Source organism: Prionailurus bengalensis, chromosome E3 (genome assembly GCF_016509475.1).
Source record: "Prionailurus bengalensis isolate Pbe53 chromosome E3, Fcat_Pben_1.1_paternal_pri, whole genome shotgun sequence".
NCBI lineage: Eukaryota > Metazoa > Chordata > Mammalia > Carnivora > Felidae > Prionailurus > Prionailurus bengalensis.
The window spans coordinates 27,103,391-27,122,887 of record NC_057357.1 but is presented as its reverse complement, the minus strand read 5'-3'; the positions used below and the strand labels follow the sequence as shown (position 1 = coordinate 27,122,887).

Sequence of the window (19,497 nt, the reverse complement as noted above, 5' to 3'; positions counted from 1 at the left end):
CTTTCACTGCTGGCCATCCTCCCTCTCTCCCTTCTCCAATGTGTCTCACGGAACCTGTTTCTCTTCTTTCAGAGAATTCTTCCTTTCCATCTCCTCACCTTATCTGAAAATGGTGGCACCTCTGAAACCCCTTTAGTCCTGCAGCATCCATGTGAGGAGAGGCCCTCTCCTAGCTCCTTCCTGCTACTTTCAGTCACTCACTCTGTTCCCATTCCTACTACAGCTGATTTCCAACCAAGAAGATGACTTAGTTTCTCATCTCTCTCTATTCTATTAATCTCTCATCTTTTCCTGTCCCTCTCACTGTGTCACCTGCCTTACAACTCAGCTTGAAGCCAGCACTGGAAATATGACATCAATAACTGCACCTGCCTCTACTGTATAAGCTCCAAGCCTGGATTAAGGTAAATGCCAGCTTCTCACGTAAGCTGCAACTGAAGAACTGTTGAGGTTTGGTGACAGCACCCTGATCATTCCGGCCACTACTGGATCTGAGTCCTCTCCAGGGGCAGGTTCCCGTGTCCCTCCCCACTATACTCTACAATGCCCTCACACTGTCAGCTAATAATGGACTCCTCGAAAAAAAAAAACATAAAACAAACAAAAAGCCCAACCATCTATCCTCTACCCTTTCATTTCCTCTCTCCTTACCTCTAATCCACCATCTATCCACTCCCAAAACAGTCTATATCCAACTTCCGCTGCTTTCCTTGAGGCATAAAAAAAGTAGGGCCCAGTTGATCCTTCAATGTTATTTATCCTGTTTCTTAAACCTCTGCTTTCCTGTCACTCTTTCCCGTGAACTTGAAAGAACACTAAAACTCTCCAATATTTCAGGTAACTACACAACATTCTCCTCCAGCCACAGCCTCCTCCTCTCCTTGACTTCAGCAAAAACTCACCACCCAAGTAACCTAACTAAAGCTTTTGATTTTCAACTTTCTCCACCACTCAATAGTACTACTCAACCCAGCTGCTTCCCATGATCTCTCTCTACAAAGCTCTTCTTGCTTGTCATCTCTGGAGCTTCTGACAAGACTGACTATTCCAGTCTGCTTCTCCTACACCTTGGACTTTTCTCTCCTCAGGGTCTTTCTGTTTTTATCAGTGGCTTCCTCTCCCTTCCTGGAACAAAGATGCTCCTAAGGATTCTGACCTTGGCCTTCTTTCCTTTTCACTCACCCTTCTCCAGAGCTTAATCTGTGATTTCGTGGCTTACAAAGGCTCTGGAGTATAGAGTGTGAAGAGGAAAAAAAATGTCTTTTACTGTCACCTATATGCTAATGAACCCCCAAATCACTCTCTAGCTTAGACTTTTCTCCTTTGTTCCAAATCCAATTCTTAACTGCTTACTACTCTCCTCCGCATGTTTCATATACACCGTAAAAACACCTCCTGGTTCTGTGTGCTCCTGCTTCAACTAACAGTGTCTGTCCTCCCTCCACCTTTGTCCCACAGATAAATGGTCTACATGCTGCCACCCCTGTCATCCACCTCCAGTCTCTTCCCAACAGCAGGGGGAATGACTAAGTCAAATCACGACATGCCTCTCCTGTTCAAATCTCACCTAAGATTTTCCATATTACTGGGAGTCAAAGTCCTTCTCCCAGTTCCCCATCTACCCTCTATCCTGATCTCCTATTATTGACTCTGCTTCAATAATAGTGGCCTCTGGGCCACTTTCTGGGCCATTTCCAGAACACTCAAAGCACATTATTCTTTCATCAGATCTGTTTCCTTAAGTCTTCACCCAAATGTCATGCTCATGGCATTCCCAACCTTGTCTATCTGCCTGTGTGTCCCTCTAGAAGGGAACTCCTCAAGAGTCGGAATTCATGTTTCATGAGGTGCTACACCCCACTGCCTGGCACATAGTACATGCTCAATGGAAAAATTACCCATTAACCCATTTGCTCCCTAGAAGCTGAGCTCCACAATGGGAAGGACAGCTAACGACTCCTGTGTCCCAACCTCTTGGGGGTACACAAATTTTGATTTAAGAAATTCAGTACATATATTTTGGTTTTTGTTTTTTAATTTTAATATTTATTTAAATAATATCTACACCCAATATGGGACTCGAACTCATGACCCTGAAATCAAGAACTGCATGCTCTACTGACACAGCCAGCCAGGGGCTCCCAGTACCTACATTTTGAATTAAGGGATTAATAAATGCACAGAGAAATATGGAGATGAAAAGAAAGGGAGCTGATTTTATAAATGTTCATAAACTCTGTCATCTCAAGAATATTTTTGAGAAGTTCATTTTTTTCTAATGTTTCCTTATTTTTGAGACAGAGCGTGAGCAGGGAAGGGGTAGACAGAGAGGGGGACACAGAATCCAAAGCAGGCTCCAGGCTCCAAGCTGTCAGAACAGAGCCTGACGTGGGGCTTGAGCCCACCAACCGTGAAAAGTCATCAAATGTGACCCTTCCTAAAGCAGTAACAAATCTGCTTTCACTCCTTTTGATTTTAAAACCATAAGCTCTGAGAATGAAGATCAAATGACCATTTCAACAGTTAACAAGTCTGTTTTCCACCGTATGAGTATCTTCCTCACATCTAACGCTGGTTTCTCATTGTAGTCATTTTTTGAACAGCAGTATTATTAGAACTTCAAACATGCTGCAGTAGTAGATGGTACCAATCTTAATATTTTTCTGCCACAGAAGCAGACTTTAAGGTTGCTGAAAATTTATTTAGCTGAAAAACAGTCCTTACTTTATGTAGTTGAAATCAGCCTTTAGGTTGAGAGAAGTGCTGCTGGTACTCTTTTTCAGGTCGTGGATAGCATTCTGCCAGTCCTGCACGGCAGCCCAGTCCGCAATGGAAATGTAACACTCACATGCTTTATTTCCCAAATAATTTATAACCTCAGGGGAAGAGTCCGTTGATTTGGATAGCACAGTTTTCCTGGATTCACCTGAGTAAATGTATTTTATAAAACAGAGAGATCCAGGGAAGTTATCAATATTTTAATGAGCAGAGAAATCTAAGCTATCCAACAGGATCATTAATACAAACTATCTGAGCGTATACGACTTTTTATTTAAATCCTGGACGCTCACCATTCAGAGAATGTTTGGGGCTGGCACTGTTTCGCCCAGCGTTGGCCAACGTGAGAACGGATTTGTCAAAGCTGGAGACGCAGCAATCGACACCTGTCATGGCACACAGGTGCTCCTGGTACTCCACAGAGGCCTTCTCAAACCTTCAAGGCAAATTCAAACAGTCCTTACTTTTAAATTAGCCACAGACTTCATTTCCAAAAAAACTAAAAAAAAAATTAATCACTCAAACTGAGCAGAGATAATGAATTAATTATTTTGTGTGGGGTGGGGTGCACGAAATTAGATTTTTTCCTCACAACAAATGAAAATAAATGTACACACTATTAAAGTTTTTTTAAAGGCAGTATAAAATAACAGAAAATATTAAGTATCTGATCTCATTATATGCAAAGGCTAAGTAGAAGAACAAGTTTTAAAAAAGAATTCATAAAGTAACAGATACTAATGGCGTAATTTAAAACTTCCAGGTATGAAAAAACACCATAAACATTAAAAACAAATTATAAATCAAGAAATTAGACCGCATCAACAATCCTGCTCTATCAGTATAGCAGGATTTCCTATACTTGACATATCAGTATAGGAAAATATGAGAGGCCACGAAGACAAAATCTCTGTTTTTAAAAATCACATATGGTCAATAGAACATAAGGGGAAAGTTATATTAATCATTACTAAAAACATATAAATTAAAACAAATTATCTTCACTGATGATGGTGGCAGGGTGGTTGTTTCTCAGTGACCCTCACTATTCACAACAGCAAAGGGAAGGGGTTACTCTATCATTAAGGATATAAAATGGAATCTCTTTTCTGTACAATAACTTTGCAACAGTATGTATCATAAGCCTTAAGGTCTGTAGCCTTTCTTCTAGTAAATAAACTTGCAGGAATGAATTCAAAGAAAAGAAACAAAATTATAAGCTATAGCTTACTATGAAGAATTAAGTGCCACGGTACATTAAGATTAGTAAAAAACATCAGAAACAACCTTATTGTCCAAGAATAAGGAAAGTTAAATTATGGTGCACTCACAAAAAATACAACTGCGTCATTAAAAATAACATTGTAGAATATTTAACATGCCAAAATATTTTTTTAAAGGTTAGTGAATAGAAAAAACAAAATGATGTGAGTAGCAGAAACACAGCCATTTCTGAGAAACATGGGGAGAAGACTGTATATAAAAGAAAAAAGAACTACAGAGGCACGTACACCAAAACTAACAGTTATCTCTAGCAGATGTAATTATGAGTTCTTCTATTTTTCCCACATTTTCCAGATTTGGGAAAACGGACATAAATATACACAGTCTGTTGCAATACATATTCATTTACCTAGAGAATGAGTGCACAGAGCTAATGAGCAAGCCCTCTAGCCATGAAGGACAGTTTGTACCAGACTCTGACAAGAAAGGTTATCAATTATGACGCAAGTAATTGGCAGATCTTATTTTAAGGAAGATTTCTTACTAATCTTTAAGTAAGAAAGGCATCTAAGTTTTGCTGTTAAAGAACAGACTAAAGATGACTCCTAGTAAAGTGATTCACAGCGAGTTTCAATTGCTGAAATTGAACAAAGCTGTTTTAACATTTAACTACAATGTTATCCAGGAATACAGAGGGTTTAAATGTAAAGATACCCCATTACCTATTTCCTACCTTCCAACTTACCTCCCTTCTGCCTGCTGGGCCACTGAATTAATCCAGAGAAGATTCTTGCCAGCAATGGAGGATGACCAGACAGCAATTCCCTGTATGGCTTCAGGACAATGCAGCTCACACAGAGCTTCTACCACCATCATGATGGTTACTTCCAATTCATTCCCCTGGAAGTTCATTCACAACAATTAACCACAGACCTCAATACCATTAAAATTCAAGCATCTACTAAATTTACAACCATTGATCACAACCGAAGCCCATTTAAAAGCACGTGTATTTAACAATTATTTTTACAACATTACATTATTAGCTTAGAATTCTTGAAATTTCACATATACTGTGGCTACAAAAGGTAACTGACACAAGCTTAACAGCAGATGGTGTCAGGCTTTACAAAGTAAAAAAAAGTTACCCAAATTTAAACTGTGCTATCTGTAGGAGTAACATATGCAGTAAATATAAAGCAAAAGTCAAATATAAATAACCATGAACTAAAGGATGATTAATTTTATGTCTGAATATTGCCTACTGCTATTATCAAATTAAGAAACATTTGTTATTTTTGGATTCCAATTGTTTATTGAACCCATTTATAAACGAGCACTCTTCCCATTCATTATAACATTATTATATACACTTCCGCATACGTTAAAAAACTACTACCTGCACTCTCCTGTACATTATAGTTACTAAAAATGATTACGAGAACTATTTCTTCTACAAGTTTCTTAGAACTACCTTTAAAGTTCCAAGCCCTTAAACATTTGACATGTTCTAAGCACAAAATATGAATAGTGACTTGGAACAGAAATTTTAACTTATTTCATTCATAGATTAAATCACAACCAAGGAATTAAACTCAACTTTTTCTAATCAACAGATTTGAAATTAACTCCAGATACACTTTACCTGAGATAGATTTGTCTTCATTTCTGTAAGCAAGTCAAAGCCATGCCTCACTGTCACAGCAGGCTGGCCTGCCAACAACCCAACCCTCATAATGGAGAGTCGGATCCGCGTCAGCCAGTCTTGACAAGTTTGGCGATTGGTATAGAAAAAAGTCCTAATGACCTTTAGAATAAAGAAAAAGAAGAGCTCACGGTTGGTTAAAATTTTAGGTACAGACGTCTCAAATACACAAGACTACTGGGATTTCAGCTCTGCACACACTGCCAGGCTTGACCATGAAACTGCTACAAAGCAACACTCAACCCACTGGAACCAACCTTGGGAGGTGACGTTAATGCATTAGCGCACCCCTCATATGCATTATACATTAACTTCTCCAGATTTTCCAGATACTGCAGAAGAAGAACAAGTCTAAGCTGGTTGCTACTGTGGCCTTCATCATTGTCTGCAGTTGTCCATTGACTAACATCTTGATCGGGGTTTAACGTGTGAGCCGCGAGACTTCTAATGATACCTTAAAGCAAAGACAGAATTCCATATTTAAAAGACATCTCTAAAGATTCTAGAAGTTAGAGATAATTTCACAAATTCCTATTTGTCAAGCATCCTCTCTAACCTACCATTTAAAAACAAAATTCAGGGGCGCCTGGGTGGCGCAGTCGGTTAAGCGTCCGACTTCAGCCAGGTCACGATCTCGCAGTCCGTGAGTTCGAGCCCCGCGTCAGGCTCTGGGCTGATGGCTCGGACCCTGGAGCTTGTTTCCGATTCTGTGTCTCCCTCTCTCTCTGCCCCTCCCCCGTTCATGCTCTGTCTCTCTCTGTCCCCCAAAAAATAAATAAACGTTGGAAAAAAAAAATTTTTTTTTAAATAAAAAAAAAAAACAAAATTCACAACATGAAAGGTCTTTTATTTTAGGGGGAAAAATGTTTTAACACAAATCCCCTAGTTTTTTTAACAAAAAAAGACATCCATGCTGTTGTCAACACAATTATTCAATGAAAGGTTATTTTAGCAAATATTATCTGAAAGACTGATCAATTATTGAGGAATAAAAAAAGCATATAACCTCAAATCTCTGAACAAAGATAAGAAACCCTTTTGTTTTTAAAGGCTATTTATTTATTTTGAGAGAGAGAGAGAGCACACGCAAGTGGGAAGGGCAGAAAGAGAGGGAGAGAGAGAATCCAAAGTAGGCTCCATGCTACAAGTACAGAGTGCAAAGAGGGGCCTGGTCCCACAAACCATGAGATCATGACCGGATCCGCTATCAAGCCTATGACACTTAACTGACTGAGCCACCCAGGAGCCCCCATCATTTCTTAATATAGGGTTTAAAGGTACTTCTATCACCAAGTTTGAAAAAGCACAAAGCCACTTACCTTCAATTGTCTGGAACGTATCCTGAGCTCTGCCCAGTGGGGTTCTCAACTTAGAAAGCACAGTGAACTGTGCTGCTTCCCAAATAGCCCACTGCCAAAGGACAGCATCTGTCTTTAGAAGATTTCGGGGAATTGTTGATTGGTCACGCTTATCCAGTCTCTGGCAGCTATAGAACAATCTTTCTAACCAATTGTCCTTCCTGGGAAAAGTAGTTTCATATTTAACAGACAATGACAACTTCATTAAATAAAAAAAATAAAAAATAAAAAAATTTGCAAGGGGAACAGGCGTAGGGGACTACAATTTTTCCTAGTTCAAAAGGCAAAACCCTTAACACTGAGAAGCATTATATCCCTACCTTTCATGCTGAGGAGGTCTTTTATAGTTAAAACAGGATGGGGTACGATGTGGAAGGATTATTACGGTAAATGGCCCATGAGAATTTGGCTATCAGGATAAAACATTCACTGCAACTCAGCACCTGCAGAATGACTATGTCCCCAGGCCTCTCCTCAAGCATTAATGACTAAGTCAGAACAGTTAACTGTCAAACATATTTCATCACTCAATTTTAAAGCCCATTTTTGTTTCTTCAGATGCTATCTTCGAAGCAATTCTTCCTACTGCTGGAAACTAAAATAACCCATTTGAGAAGATATCACTTTCTATTCTGCCACTCCTGACATATTCTCTCCAAAAATGGGTGTAGGGTCAAGATATTCAAGGACATTTAAGTTGCTTTTCCCAGATGAAAGAGTCAAAGAAAATCTTACCCTGTTCTATGAGAATTCCCATATAAAATAAAACTAATAACATCAGAGAAATCTTGTGGGTGGAATGTGTTACTCGGTGCTTTACTCATGTGACTTCTTAATGCTAAAGAAATTTCTTGAATTTCTGTGTGATTGTTATTGCTGTAGACAGAAAATAAAGTCACTGTTACACAAAATGTTTTAGTGAACAGGCTAGTTCATACTGTAAATGGGCTATTTCCTTGCCAACTAAATGCAGAAGTAAAAAAATAAAACAGACTTCAAAACAGACACTGAAATATTACAGTTTCAAAATCAACCTAGTAAAAAAGAAAGATTACAGTTGAGTTTTTCAAATAACTGAACTACTAAGAAACACATTTTGGCACCCTATTATATAAATTATTCGGTACTTATTACCATGAGCTTCTAAGTTTATAAAAAATATTAAACTTTGTTACTTTCTTCTAGACCTGGACAATTTGATCCTTTGACATGTCTTCAGTCACTGAGAAGTGCCACACAAGATGTGACACTGATTCACTAATAGGCAATTTGTCGTTTCTTAAACTGAAGGACTACTAGGCAGTTAAAACATAGTGGGCGGGATGTGTTTGTTCTAACACAACTGTTATACCTCAAGACAACATCTAAAGGAATTGACTTCAACAGCTTTCCAAATGCTTGTCGAATGCGAGTTCCACTGTGGACAAGCTGAACACGGCAAACATCAACACACCTACAAAAAAACGAAAACAGGTAACAGAAAGAAGTGCAGCAACAGTTCCAAGGTACTAGGGCCAAGGTCAGAAGATAGAAGCTTTAGTCCATACCGCTGTAGAAGATCATCTGGCAAGGAAGACGACAAAGCATGTAGACTGCTGCAGGCTTGCAGACAGATATTCACGTCTTCAACAAGAGCTATTAACAGGAATTAAAAGATACTTTCAGTTTGCCACAAGAAATCACATGCCAGTACATCATAACTTCCTGAACACACTCACTCGTTCAACAAATAGTGAGCGCCCACACTACGGACTAGGCAATGCTCCTGCCTAGAACCATCACTGGCAGTAACAGCTGGGAAAATGATATGTTCAATAAAACCCACTTAAAGTTACTAGTCTTCACCCAAACCTTTTTCTGAAGGAAATTTCAAAAGTATATGGAATGTATAAATATTTTTGTAAGATTAAAAATGTGACAACCACTTAAAAACAATTTATTTTTCATGTATTAAGAATACCAAAATTTGGGGCACCAGGCTGGCTCAGTCGGTTGAGGTTCCGACTTTGGCTCAGGTCACGATCTCACAGTTTGTGTGTTCAAGCCCTACGTCAGGCTTTGTGCTGACAGCTCGGGGCCGAGAGTCTCCTTCCAATTCTATGTCTCTCTCGCTCTCTGTCCCTCGCTGCCCACATGCGCGCATGCACACACTGCCTCTCTCTCTCTCTCTCTCTCTCTCAAAAATAAACAAACATTAAAAAAAATAACAAAAGCTAAGACAGAGATTATGCATCTGCCCCGAGATGGGAATTATACATTTCATGTTATGAAAATGTTCAAGTGACTATCTTTCTCTCATTTTACTAAAGACCCCTTTCAAGTGTAGATTAACAAAATCTTTAAAAATCACAGAATCTTACTGTTGGCTAAAAGGCCTTTACAAAATTTATGGAAAGATGGAAGAGAGAATAAAGGTGCATATGTTTCAGACTTCTTCATTAAAACAGCCACTTCCAAAGCCCACGTCATTAACAGTTTCCTGAAACACAAAATATACAACTGATTTTACATTAAAGAGAAAGAAAGAAAGAAAGAAAGAAAGAAAGAAAGAAAGAAAGAAAGAAAGAAAGAAAAGCTTTAAAATAATCTATTCTTCTTACATTGGTTTGCTTTTGGCTTTTTAACTATTTCAAGCAACAGAAAACAAAAATTCAAACTACAGAAATTCCTTTGTCAAAAAGTTGAATGCCTTTTAAGAAAATCTCCCCAAACCAGAAGGTGTAGCACAGAATATAAAAAATCTGTATAGGTACATTCTTCTACACAACTGCAGGCAGGGAGGTTTCATTCAATTCTTTCAGGAAAGAACAAGAAATCCTGGATTAAATAATAAAGCTGTATTTTCAAGTGTGTCGTAACAAAGAGGCTGCTCTAACCCACTGCCTTAAGGCTGGATTTCTTACCCTCAAATTATGTAGCTAAGTTAATCAAAGTTAAGAACACCTCATATTATGAAATTAGCACTTAGTTACCTTGTGTCCTGGTTAAGATTATCTTTCTTAAGCAATATTCCCAGGAGATTTAATATAATTGAGAAATGTTTTTTTGTAGCTGTAGTTACAGTACTAATCACAGCTCCATCAAACAAAGACGGGGACGAAGAACTAAGACTACTAGATATAAAGTGATCGTGCCTGGAAGACAAAAGAAAAATCATCTTTCATCTCTAATTTTTTTTTAAAAAGCAGTTCCAAAGTCAACACTTTCAAGTGCCCATCTTCCCTCATAAAAATCAAAAAGAAATTATTTTAAGTATCCGTACAGCACAGTACCTGGTACAATGAGAATACAACGTGTAGAGCACTGCATACTGAATGGCAGGGAAGTGAACAGCCAAGTCACCGTGCACAATCATCAGATTCTTACTCAGGAGGGCAAAGACAGTTGGAGACAGTGCCCACATCTGATGACATAAAAAGAGAGTAAATGTTTGTTTTCTCCAAGACACGCTTGTCCTTCAAAATATGTGCACACATTTTTAAAGTCTAAAACCACAGATTTAAATCCAGAAACAATCTAGTGCATTAAACCTGGTGTCAGCATTCACTTTTGTGAAGAAAGTAAGTATTTTAGACTTTGCAGGTCAGGTGATACCTCTGTTGCAATGGTCACCTCTTCAACTCTGCCAGGGCAGTGAGAAAACAGCCATGGACAAAAACATAAATCAGAGTGGCTGTCTCCAGAAAAGTTTCCTTACAGAAACTTTTTATACATACCATATTTACTACATACCATATTTACTACAGTAAATATAGTATATATATACATACAATACTATACTATTTTTATACATACTATAAATCCTTGAATTTAAATGGGAATTATATGGCATGTGAATTAAATGTCAAAAAACATTGTTTTTTAAAAAGAAAAACAAAAATAGGTACTGAGCTGTACTTGGCTCACGGGCCAAAGTCTACTAATTCCTGATCTAAACAAAGCACTCGGTACCCCTTAGTGTACTAGACTAGACTGCCTCTCCTCAATTTTCCATCTGCTGCAAATGGCAAGGTGCCCTGTCCAATGAGAAAAAAGGTACCTCCTAAGGTACCACTCTAAGCCTTTTCCATCTTTCCCTTTTCCTTCCACGGCCAACATACTCCATTCCACCTGACTGTCCCTTCCCGATACTGTTTCCAGAGTGCAAGTCAAAAACCTCCTCAAATCTATATACAGTAAGAAGTGCTCAACAATGAAAGGTTAGGGTCCGAGAGTCTACTGTCTCCTTCCAACATCTGCCGTAAGGAGCAGTGAAAAGAGGAGCTACACGCAGAGCGACAAAAGGCAATCTGATCACGAGAGCATGCAAGTATAAACATCAAATGTTGGCTTTTCCCTCCCTTCCCTCTTAGGAAACTTTATCTCTTAATTATATCCTATTATTTTTTATTAAAAGCAATGTTTTTCAATCCTTCAAGGTCTAACAGAGGGGGAAAATATACATATCAGCAATAATTATAAATCAAAAAAGCAAGGTCACTTCAAATTTCTTAAAGGAAAGTTATCTTTATTCTTTTCCCCAAAAGAAAGAATATATGAGTATTCCTAGAGAAAAGTAGGCAGTCAAAAAGTAAAACCATCTGTAAGCACCAGCTTTAGTGAACAGAAGGAGAAAAGCAGGGAAGAAGGAGCTGTGTATTAAAAGAACTACAGAAATCTGAGCTGTAGAAAATGTTGACAAATTTTTTATAGGTAAGCTAGAGTCAACAGAAATTCATAAAAGACATTTTCCTAAAAATAAAACAAATGTGAAAAAAATCTTTTCAAAGGCTGTCAAGGAAAGGAAGAAGAAAACGAAATCTAACGACAAGAAAATATTCCTGTCAATTTTAATTATCCAGGCATGTCCTAAATATGGCACTTTGTTCTACAGTGACTCCAGAGACACACCGACATGATAACAGTAAATGAAATAAACATGCAATGACAAGAGGCTTAAATGAGATTAAAACAAAGCCACTACAAGTAAAGACTCACCCCAATTAGCGAGTTTTTGGCATTTCCAATTGTAGTCAGGGCACTGAGGTCAAATATAACTACAAATTTGGCATTGTCTACATTGAATACATGATTTTTAAAAGCTTCGTGTTTTATTTCAGAACAGGCATCAGGAAGTTGTAGACTATGTAGCAGATTGTTTAGGGCACAAGTCATTTCCCCCAGAATTAACTTATAGGCAGTCTCCAAAACAGGAATGTTCTTCAGGCTAAGCACTGCTTGATAAACAGCATGGGCTACTGCAACAACCTTCAAAAGAGAATGCAGGAGAATGATAACTAAATGGAAAATAAAATTACTAGCTGCCTAATGTGATGATACAAATCAATTTGAAGACCAAGAAATTCACTGTCCAGAACATCAGAGACCTTAATTTCTCTAAAAATCCAACCTTAAGGAACCTATATGCATCAAAAAGTTTATAAAAATTTTCAGAGGCGCCTGGGTGGTTTAGTCAGTTAAGCGTCCAACTCTTGACTTCGGCTCAGAGGGTGGGCTCCCGCCCTGTGTCGGGCTCTGCACTGATGGTGCAGAGCCAGCTTGGGATTCTCTCTCTCTCTCTCTCTCTCTCTCTCTCTCTCTCTCTCTCTGCCCTTCCCCAAACATACGTGCATGGCATGCGCTCATGCATGCTCTCTCAAAGTAAATACATTTTAAACATTTTCAAAACCTTATTAGAGAGAAAGGGTCCTCTAAATTAAGAGTTCATAAAAGTATCAAAACACACACAAAAAGAGCAATTTGTTAAAATTGTTTTTCAACAACTACTTGGAAAATCTGTCACGGTTCTGACTGGGAGTCAGCTGAAAAGCTAATAGTTAAATTTATGACATACACAGTACTTCTGAACTTATAACTTTAAAAAGATAGCTGCTTGTTTTATGAAATTTTAATAAAACTTGATAAAAACAAATTACGGAAATATGAAAAAAATAGCTGCCCATCAGTCTGACAATCAACAAATACTAAGTTAAAGGCATCATTGTAATCATTGTATTTTAAATCCAGTATTTAGCATTTCACTCAATTTCATTTATGTAGCCTAATAGGCAACTTAGGTCAACTCTTCAATGACCTAAGTAACCAGAAGATCTTATCGGGGCATCACTTACCTCCTTTTCTTTATGATAACGCAAAAATAGTAGTTTAGATGATGGTATAAACAGTTTTTCTACAAATGACGATGGCAGTTTTGTATTTATCTGTTCAACAATCTAAAAGAATAAAACAAAAAGAAGTGAGCCATCAAGACACAAAAGGACAAGAAACCGTTTTTAAATGCAAAATGCTAACAGAAAGAAGCCAATCTGAAACAGCTACACACTGATTTCAATGATAAGACCTCGTGGAAAAGGCTAAACTATGTATACAGTAAAAATATCAGTGGTTACCAGGATTCGGGAGGGATGAATTGGTAGAGTACAAGGGATCTGTAGGCAGGAAAACCATTTAGTATGATACTATAATGGTGGCATTACTCATTTGTCAAAACCTTAGAATGTATTATCCAAAGAGTGAACCCTAAGGTAAACTATGGACCTCACTTAATAACCTGTCAATTTGGTTCATCAATTGTAATAAATGTATCACTAAACAAGATTAGTTAATAATGAGGGGAACTATTGTGGTAGAGAGTATGGGAACTCTGTAATTAAGGCTCAATTTTTCTCTAAAACCTTAAAAACTGTTCTGAAAAATATTAATTAAAAAAGTAATATATCTAAACTATATTTTAAGTCCTTAACATTGTAACATTTAAATGTTGAGACACTTAAATAGGATACATGTATCTACACTTAAATATGGGCATTTTTTTTACATTGGCAATTGGCAGAAATGTTCAGCAGAATATCAGCTACAATTTGCTTTAAAACAATTCAGTTGGGGATGGAAGCACAGAAAGGAAGACAGAGAGTCAGAGGCCTAGAGGAAACCAGATGGACCATGTGTTTCTAATTATAGAAATAATACAAAGATTCATTATGCTATTCTATTTTTTTTTTTTCAACATTTATTTATTTTTGGGACAGAGAGGGACAGAGCATGAACGGGGGAGGGGCAGAGAGAGAGGGAGACACAGAATCGGAAACAGTCTCCAGGCTCTGAGCCATCAGCCCAGAGCCCGACGCGGGGCTCGAACTCCCGGACCGCGAGATCGTGACCTGGCTGAAGTCAGACGCTCAACCGACTGCGCCACCCAGGCGCCCCCGCTATTCTATTTTTTTAATACCCTTCAAAATGTCCATAATAAAAGACGGAGAGGAGGGGAAATATTTATGGTTAAGGAAAGAATAAACACTATAAAACAAGTTTGATTTGGGAAACAAAACGGAACAAGGTCTTTCAAAATAGCTACCAAGTACCAATACAGTATTTATCATGTGTACTCGATAGTCTTATGTGAAGGACAATGTTTCATCCAAAAAAAGAGAGAGGGAAAAAAGCTATATTAAGATCAAACACTAAAAGTAAACAGATAACAGAGCAAAAGCAAACTAGATTATGTAAATACGACTAATTAACGCACTCTTAAAAGAACAACAACCAAGGCCTTCACTTCTTCTACACTAATTTAAGGGCCTGAATGAACAAACATATTAAAAAGCAACAAACAAGAATTCACATACCAATGTGAGTAAATTCAAGACTGAGATGATATAATCTGTACCGCATGTCTGGCAATTCTCCAGTTGATCTAATCCATATGTAATGACCATGTCACAATGTATAGTCATGCTAGGATCCAAGCTGCCGAGCAAAACACCAACACACTCATTAGCAGCTGTCAACACAGCCTCAGAAAAAAACACTTGGTTTGCAGCCGTCACACATCTCATTACTCTGTACAGAACCTGCAAATGGGGAGAACAAGCAGCTTTTTAAAAAAATTCACATGCTTCCACAGAGTAAAAAAAATAGTTTCTATTTAATGCAGTTTCAACTGAAAATTAACTGCCTGCCTTGTCAGTAGTCTCTTAATATTCTAGCTCTCAGTGGCTGAATAACAAGGGTATCTTTAGTAAAATACACACAATGATCTTGCCTAAAAAATTCTAAAGTACTACTGTGACAGAAAATGGAATTTGCCATCCTCTATTTCTTTCATACCCAATTTCTATCACCCTCCCTCTCCCACCTAAAGTGACCAAATGGCTGAAGCTCAAAATTTTTATATTCATGAAATACACCAGTACTGAGAACAGTAACAGTATTAACATGGGAATAAACCCACCATGAGAATAATCTTTCTCCATTAAAGCACTTGGGCTTTTGGTAATCAATCTTTTAAAACTAAATATCCTAGTCACCTTAGCTTATGAAAGTTCATGTACTGATGGCCTCTTTGGAAACAAAACTCTCATTCATAACATACAATACCTATTTGAGGATTATGAAAATCATGTAACTTCCAACCAAAAACCCCACTAAACAATAAGCATCACTATTAACGTACTAAATTTCTAATAAAAGTTAAGAAAAAGCCAACAAATTGACACAGTATATTTTTCTGTAATATTCAATAATCACTACATCCAGGCTTCAACCTATAGGTTAAAAAGGCCTAGAAGACCTTCATAAAAGAATATATTAAATATATAACTACCCTGGGAAAGGACTGTTCTTTCCTTTTGTTTTATATCTGAGTTTATTGCCCTTATTTCAACACTAACAATCATCAAGCCTGAAGATATTAAATCATCTTGTTCAGGTTTAAACTATCAAAATGCTGGTTTTAATTATCTTCAAGATCTGACATTTCTGCTCAAATACACAATTAACTTACCAAAAATTACATATACAATTAATATCCTATTTTATCTAGCAACGTATTCAACAGAAGTAAATAAACATGAGAGTTTTATCCTAACAGTAAAATTTTAATCATTTAACCTTTTATGACTACACCATGCATGTTTCTCCCTTCTTATTCAAGCACAGCCAGTGACAGGTTCCCTTCTCATTTCTATCAGACAGAGCCACTCCCTAGACTAATACAGTGCAGCTCACATTTGGGGCTGCTGAAGAGGGGCAATCACACTGCCTCTTATAACTGATCTCACACTACTATGTATTTAAGTTCTTATAACTTTATAACCTTTGATGTCAGGCTATCAAGTTGTTTCATCCTGCCATGCTCAGAAAAAATTACTTTTTGAGGATTTCTCTGTAATGTACTATTCTTATTATGCTGAAAAAGTAAACTCAGTAGTTGAAAAGCAAAATTATTAATTTTATGAAAGATTTTAAAAGAATATTAAAAGAACAAGAATAATGCATTTATGAAGGATCTCATGAGATAAAACTTTGCACATTTTAAAATGCAGTGTAGCCTTCGTCTCATATGGGGGTGGGGAAAGAAGAGGGATACAACAGGATTCCCTACTTTCCTGGTGATTTAAGAAAGCAGCCACATATGTACCTACATACTAAACAAATGAAGAGTTAATAACATAGTTCACAAGTTAAAGAGAAACATTTACAATACACAACCATTTTATTTTTGAATGATACTTAAAAGTCCTAAAGACACTTACATCTGTTACATATGCCTCAGTAATTGGAGGACCTCTAATTGGGCTGAAGCGTTCCCCAATGCTCCTCACTACAGTACTGAACACCCGGAGAAGAGCTGCCAGCTTTGGTAAGGACACAGACGGAGGAGGAACATCTTCATCCACCGACTCCCCAGAGGCCACATGGCTGAGGTCCTAGATGTGAAATCACAGCACTCTTATTTAAGTAGGACATTGTTCAGGGCGCCTTGGTGGCTCAGTCAGTTGAACTTCCTCCTTTGGCTCAGGTCGTGATCTCACGGTTCGTGGGTTTGAGCCCTGAGTTGGGCTCTGTGTTGACAGCTCAGAGCCTGGAGCCTGCTTTGGATTCTGTCTGTCTGTCTGTCTGTCTCTCTCTCTCTCTCTCTCTCTCGGCCCCTCTCCTGTTCATGCTCTGGCTCTCTCTCTCAAAAATAAACATTAAAAAAAAATTTTTTTTAAATGTTTAAAGTAGGACATTGTTCAAAAAAACCCAAAAAAACCCCATTTTTAAAAGTTTATTTTAAAGGTTTATTCATTGAGACAGAAAGAGAGAGAGAGAGAGAATTCCAAGCAGGCTCTGCCCTGTCAGCTCAGAACCTGACATAGGGCTCAATCCCACAAACCATGAGATCATGACGTGAGCCAAAATCAAGAGTCAGACACCCAACTGACTGAGCCGCCCAGGTGCCCCAAAAAACTCCCAATTTTTAAGTCAATTAATTTTGTAATAGATTTTTACAAATAAAGTAATTTTAGCTTATCAGAAACCAGAAAAAGAAACATGAATCTAAATGTAAAAATGAATTTGACTTCTCGAATTAACAAACCAATATTTAAATAAGCCAAAATAACCTCAACAGATTAAGGAAATAACTTCTCATACCAACTCAGATAGGTATTGAGGAAAAATTAATTCTAGTACATATACTCTGTTACATACAGGTATAAATGAAGCCAGAAACTTTTGCCATTCCGGAATTGGTTTCTGCCAAAATCTTACTCCAGGTATTATTTGAGCCACTCAACTCAACAGTAAGTATCCCTACATGAACACCATGCACACAAAGAGCGAAGGGAAGTGAAGTGTTAAAAAATTATAAAATCTGGTTTACAAATCTAGTTAAGGAGATAAGATATACTCAAAGAAAAAGATTGGCAAAAAATAGAATACTAGAACCCACATACACCTACATATAATTAGGCACCGAAATAATTGAAGGGAATGAGATCTTATAAATACCAGAGGGGGGTTGGGGGGGAGAGAACTGTTACAAACGAAAATGGGCAGCTTCACTGATACAGATCAGCTTTAAAGGCAGGCCAGGAACAAAGATATTCTAAGTGTGGAGGCAAAGAAACACATACAAGCAAAATACTCCCTTCATTCTTCTCTGAAGGGCTCAAAATAGCAAAGACAAAGCTGAATCATTATGGGAGCCTCAAACACCACACAAGAATCATGGCAGTTCTGAGTAGAGAAGAAACACAGAGGTTCGTTCACACAGGACATGGCCGATTTAAGTCATGAGCAGTGGGCCAGGAAACCCAAGACCCAATAACAGAGACTTGAGCAGGACCCTTAAAGTGGACGCACTGCACTTATACAACTGCAGAGTGCTGAAGCCAAGGCTTATCCTCCAAAGCATGACCCAAGATCCTCAGTGTATGTGAAAGAAAAGTCTTTAGAGGCTTGTATACAATATCAATTCACTTTACTTTTAATACTTTTAGTAACAGAAAATAAAAATGAACTACAGAAAATGTCTTCAGAAAACTACTAGCAACCAGAATTATTTCAAGTTTTGCAAATTAAGTCCTGCTATTTTTCTTTCAGTCTTTCCGGTAATGCAGCTGGTAACTTAAAAACAACATGTAGGGGCGCCTGGGTGGTGCAGTCGGTTAAGCGTCCGACTTCAGCCAGGTCACGATCTCGCGGTCCATGAGTTCGAGCCCCGCGTCAGGCTCTGGGCTGATGGCTCAGGGCCTGGAGCCTGTTTCCGATTCTGTGTCTCCCTCTCTCTCTGCCCCTCCCCCGTTCATGCTCTGTCTCTCCCTGTCCCAAAAATAAATAAAAAAACGTTGAAAAAAAAAATTAAAAAAAAAAAAAAAAAAACAACATGTAAGGGACACGTGGGTGGCTCTGTTGGCTGAGCATCTGACTCTTGATTTTGGTTCAGGTCATGATCCCAGAGTTATGGGATCAAGCCCCACTTTGGGCTCCACACTGAGTATGAAGCCTGCTTGAGATCCTATCTCTCTCTCTCTCCCCTCTGCCCTTCTCCCTGGCTAGCACTCTTTAAAAATTAAAAAACAAAAACACACATCTAAAAAAAAAAATTAAAATATTTTAACTGTCTTGTAATTTCTATTCAAATGTCAAGTGGTCTGAATTATTTTAAAAATAAATCTACGTGTGTCTGAATGGGTCAGTCGGTTGAGCATCTGACCTCTGATTTTGGCTCAGGTCACGACCTCACGGCTTGTGGATTCGAGCCCCTCACTCAGTCTTTGTACTGACAGTGTGGAGCATGCTTGGGATTCTCTCTCTCTCTCTCTCACTCTCTCTCAAAATAAATAAATAAACTTCAAAATCAATCAATAAATCAATCTAGCACTGTTTAAGATTTCTGTCGTGTTCTTAACCAAAATCTTAGGAAATAACTCAGGTTTCTATATACTCACCTCAGCATATGCCTCCATATCCTCTAGAAACTGACCAAGAAGGGTGGTAGAAAATGCAAGATCAGCCACCCAAAACGGCTCTAAACTCTGCAACCATCCTAAGAAACATACAAAAATTTTAAGAGAGTAAAGAAAAACAAAAATCCAAGTTAAAAATAGTATCTTAAAAGCCTTGTTTTAAAAGTTATGATTTTCAGGTTGTATATCCTTAAAACAT

The 19,497-nt window shown here is 37.9% G+C and overlaps 1 protein-coding gene across 4 annotated transcripts in view; it reads right to left on the bottom strand.

The window, feature by feature from the left end:
• The window catches only part of SMG1 (SMG1 nonsense mediated mRNA decay associated PI3K related kinase), a 105,044-nt gene that overhangs the window by 46,145 nt on the left and 39,402 nt on the right, over nucleotides 1-19,497 (bottom strand). For all 4 annotated transcript variants that reach the window (XM_043560430.1, XM_043560431.1, XM_043560433.1 and 1 more), the window contains 17 exons: nucleotides 19,281-19,378; nucleotides 16,599-16,772; nucleotides 14,691-14,915; nucleotides 13,176-13,277; nucleotides 12,043-12,312; nucleotides 10,338-10,468; nucleotides 10,038-10,199; nucleotides 9,426-9,544; nucleotides 8,613-8,700; nucleotides 8,417-8,518; nucleotides 7,801-7,941; nucleotides 7,027-7,226; nucleotides 5,965-6,161; nucleotides 5,648-5,809; nucleotides 4,748-4,902; nucleotides 3,072-3,214; nucleotides 2,725-2,926 (listed from right to left, as the gene is read on the bottom strand). In XM_043560430.1, coding sequence (XP_043416365.1) covers nucleotides 2,725-2,926; nucleotides 3,072-3,214; nucleotides 4,748-4,902; nucleotides 5,648-5,809; nucleotides 5,965-6,161; nucleotides 7,027-7,226; nucleotides 7,801-7,941; nucleotides 8,417-8,518; nucleotides 8,613-8,700; nucleotides 9,426-9,544; nucleotides 10,038-10,199; nucleotides 10,338-10,468; nucleotides 12,043-12,312; nucleotides 13,176-13,277; nucleotides 14,691-14,915; nucleotides 16,599-16,772; nucleotides 19,281-19,378 — 2,671 coding nt within the window. The remainder of the gene's footprint in view (nucleotides 1-2,724; nucleotides 2,927-3,071; nucleotides 3,215-4,747; nucleotides 4,903-5,647; nucleotides 5,810-5,964; nucleotides 6,162-7,026; nucleotides 7,227-7,800; nucleotides 7,942-8,416; nucleotides 8,519-8,612; nucleotides 8,701-9,425; nucleotides 9,545-10,037; nucleotides 10,200-10,337; nucleotides 10,469-12,042; nucleotides 12,313-13,175; nucleotides 13,278-14,690; nucleotides 14,916-16,598; nucleotides 16,773-19,280; nucleotides 19,379-19,497) is intronic.